The 6,538-nt window shown below is 48.9% G+C and overlaps 1 protein-coding gene across 3 annotated transcripts in view; it reads left to right on the top strand.

Moving 5' to 3' along the window:
* The first annotated feature begins 5,376 nt into the window (after positions 1–5,376).
* RALGDS (ral guanine nucleotide dissociation stimulator) overlaps positions 5,377–6,538 on the top strand; it is an 87,365-nt gene continuing 86,203 nt past the window's right edge. For all 3 annotated transcript variants that reach the window (XM_074294006.1, XM_074294005.1, XM_074294002.1), the window contains exon 1: positions 5,377–5,763. In XM_074294006.1, the coding sequence (XP_074150107.1) occupies positions 5,743–5,763 (21 nt within the window). In that variant the 5' untranslated portion in view covers positions 5,377–5,742. The remainder of the gene's footprint in view (positions 5,764–6,538) is intronic.

Here is a 6,538-nt window from a genome sequence, read left to right as displayed (position 1 = left end):
GGATCAGTGTCCAAGAAGTAGCATGAACAATAAGTGCTACCGGTGTTCAAAAGATATTTATTAAGCATTAGACACTGAGCTGGGGATACAAAGGCAAAAATGAACTGATCTTCCTCAAGATGCTTACATTCTATTAGGGAACACAATATGTACACATGAAACAAATACAAGGTAATTAGAGAGCAGGAATGGAGGCGTTAGATGCTGAGGGAATGTGGAAAAGCCTCATGTTGGAGGTAGCCTCTGAGTTAAGCTTTGAAGGAAGTCAGGGCTTCTAAGAGGTAGAAATGAAGGAGTGTCTTCTTGATAGGGGAGGACAATGCTTGCAAAGACATTGAGATTGCATATGTGCAAGGAACATCCAGGACCATATGACTGGACATTGAATGAATGACTGCATGAACAAACAAGTATTCATTAAGTTCTTATTTGTGTCAGACCTTGGAGATACAAATACAAATGCAAAGATAGTCCCTGCCCTCAAAGAGCTTACTTTCTAACACATATCAGGGATAGTGTCCAGGGAGGGACACTAATGTTACCAAGATGTTAAGTAGGTCTTGCTGGTTTGGTGATGGCTCCCAAACTGACAGGGAGGTTTGTAGGTATTCACAAAGTGGGAGGGAAAGAAGATGGGGTGGAGTGAGGGGGAAGACTGCAAAGGATGGTGCCTGTGTCTGCTTATCCAAAATAGCAACTATGGGGATGCCAATATCAATGCTAGGAGTGGGTCGAGGAGGAGTTCTGGGGATGAAAGGGTTAAAATCTTTTAAAGGGGGCTATAAGGCGATTGGAAAAGTAAATTGGATCCAATTTACTTAATATCAAACAGAAATTAATATTTACTCCTTGAGGCAATCGTGAATCACTGTAGTTAATTGAGTAGGAGTGGGAACTTGGTGGGAAGGATTCACAGAGAAGATGGACATTTGAGCTGTGTTCTGAAGAACGGCTGTTTTGGTGCTCTATTCGGAATTTGCAGACCTGGGTTCATATTTCATGAGTCTCAGATGCTAATTTTGTGAATTCGGGAACCTTTGTTCCCTCATATATAAAATTACACGATGCTCTCTAAAGTCCCTTTCAGCTCTGACATACTCTGTTTGGAGGTAGAGAGAGGACTTTCATTCCAGAAAGGTGGAATCTCTATCCTTAGTGTTATTCCTGCTAATCTCCTACCACACTGCATTGAATCTGCTGGGCCTCAACAGCCCCTATTGGAGTCCCTTCCCCCCACCTTTTCCCTGCTGCCCCAGCTGGAGAATTGAATGATTAGGCTGCATCAGGCTTTGGTACTCAGAGTCATGCTTGGAATCCCAGGGGAGACCAAGCCTGCCCTCCTTTATATTGCCTGACCTTATTGGAACAGGAGCAGGACCACAGAATCACTTTTCCTGACTGGGAAAGACTGACTTTGGATTGGTGAGGGATCAGAACAAGGACCCTTCCCCTCCACTACTGCTAAGGCAGGATCTGCATTTAGGTTTTTGCCACAAATTTTTTTTTTAATTAGGTTTTTGTCACAAAATTTTTAAAAATTTAGGGTTTTGCCAGAAGAAAAGCAGATTTTTCTAATAGCATAACCTTGACCTCTTTGATCCTGTTTCATCATTTGTCAAATGAAGAGTATATTTATACTACCTGCCTCACTCAGTGGTTGTGAAGAAATTGAAGTATGAATCATTATTGCTGTTGATAATAAGCAGAAGATCTGATGGTTCAAATAAGTATCATCCTAGGCTCAATCCCAATTCCCATCTATGCTTGCAAGCTTGATCTGTGGTCCCACTGAGCAGTCCCTTATACCACTGCCACCTCTAAACTCTATATTGCAGACAAGGTATTTAAAGAACAATCTTAAGGCAGAGAATAGATTTGATGTAAGAGAGAGATGTATGCAGATGGTTAGTAAGATGGAGGGGAAATGGAAGAAGGAAAGAATAGAGGAAAGAATGATGGGATGGGAAAGAAACTATTTAGAGTAGTGGGAGGCATTTGATGGATGGAGCAGTTGTTTAGCTTAGTAGGAGGTGTTGGATGGGGGAAGGAGAAGGTATTTGATTAAGGAATGAGAGAGAAGGCAGTGCTTTTCCAGAATCAGATGGTTCTTAAAGCTCCCACATGGTTGGGGGAGTGAGCTTCTCTGTGGAAACCCCCGCCCTGGGGCCAAGGAAAATGTACATGAGGGAGAGAGGGTGACTCCCTGCCTTTCCACTCCCTCCCTCTTCCTACCCTCACCCCTACCCCTTTCATTTCCACCTGTCAGCCACATCATAAATATCCACTAGGGTTGGCCCCACCAGGCCCACTCTCTCAGCATCGGCCTTGCTGTTGTCATGGCAACCTGGCTCAGACCGTCTTCACCAAGGAAAGGGTGGGGGGGATTGGCAGGAAGGGATGTCTGCTAGAGTGTGTGTATGAGCCAGCCTGTGTGCGTGCATTCAAGCATGTATGTGCACAAATGTGTGTGATAATGCCTCTGGAGTTCTGTCCAAATTCAACTGGATTTTGGAGCTCATGACCTGAGGATACTGACGATAATGGCATTTGAATAAATCTACTTCATGATGCTTTGGCTGGGAAAGGGTGTGTGTAAAAGGGATGGAGAGGAGAGAAGGACCCAGGACTAAGGCATGGATCTTACAGCCCTTTTTCAGGATTAGCCGTGTGCTGGGACTCATGTTCTCCATCATCCATACTATGCCCCCCCATAATATACAGTGTAGTGGGTTTCACTGCTTCTCTTGAGGAAATAGGGGCTTTTTACTTTTTGAAATTGGTGGTGGTAAGGGAATGAAAATAAGTAGCTAATAAAGTATGATTCCTGGGACACCTAACTATTTAATAAATGCTTCACTAACTGACTGGAAAATGCTCTAGATTGAATATCAGGAAACCTGGGCTCTGGTTCAGATCTTGCTACTAATGGCACGATAAGGATTGAACTAAATAATCTTTAAGGTCCTTCTCAACACTCTCATTCTATGTTCTAAGTTCCTCTCCAACTCTAGCATTCTGTTCTACCTTTTAAAATTCCAGCTCTAATATTCTATGTGCTTTGTTTCAAGATCCCATTTAACTCTGAGATTCTATTTCCTAAGGTTCATCCAGTTCTGAAGTTAAAAACAAACAAACAAAAAACTCGTTATGGATCCAGGGCCATAATAACTCGATCACATAATAACTAGATCACACTAACATTTCATTTGATCTTTACAACAGCCATGTGAAAGTGTCAGAGAAGTAATGCCCATTTCTCATTTTACTAATAAGGAAAGAAAGGAGAAAGTTAATTGCTCAAATTCCCACAGCCAGTTAATCAAGTTACTAGACTGAACCCCATGTCTAATGATTCCTTTGTTCAATACTCTTTGCTTAACCCTGCCCCTAACATGACTTCAGGCTCCTTTCCAAAAGCTATTCCCCAGCCTTGGTCAGGCTAGGATCCTCCAAAGGCCACTCCCCAGGCTTGGTCAGTCTAGGATCCATCACCCTTGGATATCTCTATACCCTTGAAGACACTAGGAGGAAGCAACAGAATCCAAATCTTTCCTTGTCCACTAACAACTGGAAATGACCAAAATTTCATAGCACTGAATTGAGCACTTAGCCCACTGGTCGAGTTTAAGAGACCATTCCCTTGTGGTCTCCCTCCTTCAGTTCCATCCCCCTCCTGTCAGCCAATGCAAGGTTAATGAGGTCATAGAAAAGGCCAGATCTCCTTTGTTAGGGGAAGAATAAGGAGTGATGGAACAGGCCGTTTTTGTGGTTTGTTTTTTCATTTCTATAGATGCTGTTAGTCTAGGAATGATCCCTTCCTTTCTGCCACATCACACTATCCCCCTCACTTTGCCAGGTACCCACCCTTTCCCTGTAGTATAAGCCTGATATGTTAAACCCTAGAGTCAACCTACTTTCCAACCCAGCCCTAGTTAAGAGAGTTCAATCTCATGCTACTCTGAGACCCTGGCAGTGGTGAACAACCACAATCCACATCCTCAGCACACACAGACAGAAATCCTTAGAACCCTTTCTCTGCTCTGTTCTCTCTGTATCCATCTTGTCTTCTTCCTGGGTTGCGGCAGATAATGGAGGGGAACACATTTGCTAAGGTCCACTAAAATCATCCCTGGGGTAGGCGTGGAGGGAGGGTGGATAAGGAGACCTGCTGAGGAGATGGGGACAGTGCAGAGACCTACTCAAGGGATCAGGAAGGTCTCCTCTGGATTATGTCTGGAGGACTTGGAAGCTCTCTTCTCAAGAAGACCTATTTATTTATTTATTTATTTATTTTTGAAATTTTTGCAGTTTCCAGGCAACTCTAAGGCCCACATGGGACTACTCTCAGGTGCCTACTGGCTTTGGGGGAGGGGTGGAAACAGTTGGGAATCAGGCAGAGAGCTTGTTGCCAAGCTATAGGGATCCTGAGCTCCCCTCCAAGTCCCCAAGGGCCGCTACCAGTGTAACATGAAGTTTCTGGAAGAGAACTCAGCCGTCTCCCCAGATCATGGGGTTGTCCAGTAGCTCTGGGCAGAGAGGGTGACAGGCAGTGCTTGTGAGGCTGTGGGATCTGCCACTGGAGGGATGGGGGTGTGAGTGGATGGAGCAATGGCTTTCCATAACAGAGACTCTTGTGTGAGGGGGGAGGGGCATCCTGCACTTGTTTGGACAGCTCTAGGGAGCAGAGGATTTCTGACATGACTTCAGAAAGAACTGAACTGGACTCTGACACCTGGGCTTCAATCCCCACTGAAAGCCCCTAGCTTGTGTGACTGATCAATCACTTCTACCCTGGCATTTCTTTTCCGTCTGTAACATGAAGGGCTCAAACTACAGTGGTCCCCGCGGGGCCCTCCAGACTTGATTCGTGCTTGGGCCCAGGTGTCGGTTTCGTGCGTGTCCTGCCCTGTGCACGTTCGGCGGTCCCTCGAGCATCATGTGTAGAGGAGTTAGAAGTGTCTGTGCGCCCGGACGTGCTACATGCATGGGAGAGCCAGTGTGCGCGCAGGAGGGTCAAAGGGGCATGTGCGGGGCCTGAAGTCCCCCCAGAGCCCTGGTCTCGTGGATGCCCTTCGAGAGTTGATGGTGGACACGTCTCGGGAGGAGTCCCTTACTTACCGTCTATTCCATCACTCCTCATGGGGGAATAAGGTTCCTCGTGGGCAGGAGGGACCTTCTCTCGTCCCTCCCGGTTCCTCTTTCCACACCTGCTGGGGCGGGGCAAGCCGGAGGGTAGCCTAGCGCTAGGCTCCGCCCCGCGTCCCCTCCCCCTCCTCGGAGCCCGGCGCTGCCAGGGCACGAGTCGGGGCGGAGCCGAGCTGTGCCTAGCCCCCAGCGCGGGGCACAGCAGCGGGGAGGGAGGGAGGAGCGGAGCAAGGGGCAAAAGGCTGACGCTGGCCAGCACAGCCGGGCACGGCGCGGAGAGGCGAGCGCGGCGGGGCGCATCGCGGGGCAGCGCAGACAATGGGAGCGGCGGAGGCCAGCGCAGCCGGTCCTGGCCGCTGAGGGGGGCCGGAGTGTCCGGGGCATGAGCTGAGTCGGGACTTCCTGAGTGCGGGGGCCTCCCCGCCCGGGTCCCGGAGCCGAGCCAGGCCAAGCTGGGGGGACCATGGCAAACGGTCCCTGAAGCACTCTCTGGGGTACGGAGTCCGGTCGGGGGCCCCGGGTCCCCCCCATCTCTCCACCCCCATACGAGTTCTCCTTGACACCCCGCCGAGGCGATGCGAGGCGGAGGGTGATGTGATGATGATGGTGGATACCCAGGTGAGTGACCTCCACGCCCCCATTCCTAGCCAGGTGCTTTAGCTAGCCCCTACGGCTTTCCCCTTCCCGCCCCCCCCCCCCAGCCGGACTGGAGATGAAGAGGTAAGGTGGCAGTCGTGGGAGCCCGGGGGCCGCCGCCCCCACAGTCAAATGCAGTGATCCCCCTGTTTACCAGCCTGGGGGAAGAGCTGGGGCCCCCTAGGTCATCCGGAGTATTAGGGGAACCAGATTGCAAGTGGATGTGATGTTCTTAAATGTCAGAAGCTCTCACAAAGCAGCAACGATGTACTGTAAAGGGTCCCTTCCTAAAAGCTAGACCAGAATGGGACAGAAATGAGGATCTGACCTGGGCAAAGTGCTTAGAAGACTGACATTTATGGGAAATCAAGCAAGGAGCAATATCTTCCCCATCTCCCCCCACATGGAGGAGGGATCTACTGGGGGCAGCGGGGCAGGTGGAGGGCATACTGGGAAAATGAATCCCGATTCATGCCTGGAGGAAAGATCTTACAGATCCCTGGCTGCTCCAAGGGAGGTTCAGAGTTGTTAGTCCTGAGAAATCTGGCGCTTCACAGGACAATGTCCCATCTCTCCAGGAAGATCTGAAAGAATAAGGGTTCTAAGAACGGAGAAATTCTGCTGTAGGACATCCTTCCTCCAATCCATTCAGGGCAGGAGCCCCATTTCTCGACCTTCCTCATTATTTCTCTTCGCTGTAACTGAGCAGCTGGGCAGAAGTTAATGTTAGAGGCTGCTAGGTGATACAGTGGACAAT

This window comes from Sminthopsis crassicaudata, chromosome 2 (genome assembly GCF_048593235.1).
Source record: "Sminthopsis crassicaudata isolate SCR6 chromosome 2, ASM4859323v1, whole genome shotgun sequence".
Classification (NCBI taxonomy): Eukaryota; Metazoa; Chordata; class Mammalia; order Dasyuromorphia; family Dasyuridae; genus Sminthopsis; species Sminthopsis crassicaudata.
This window is presented reverse-complemented; position numbering and strand designations above follow the sequence as displayed.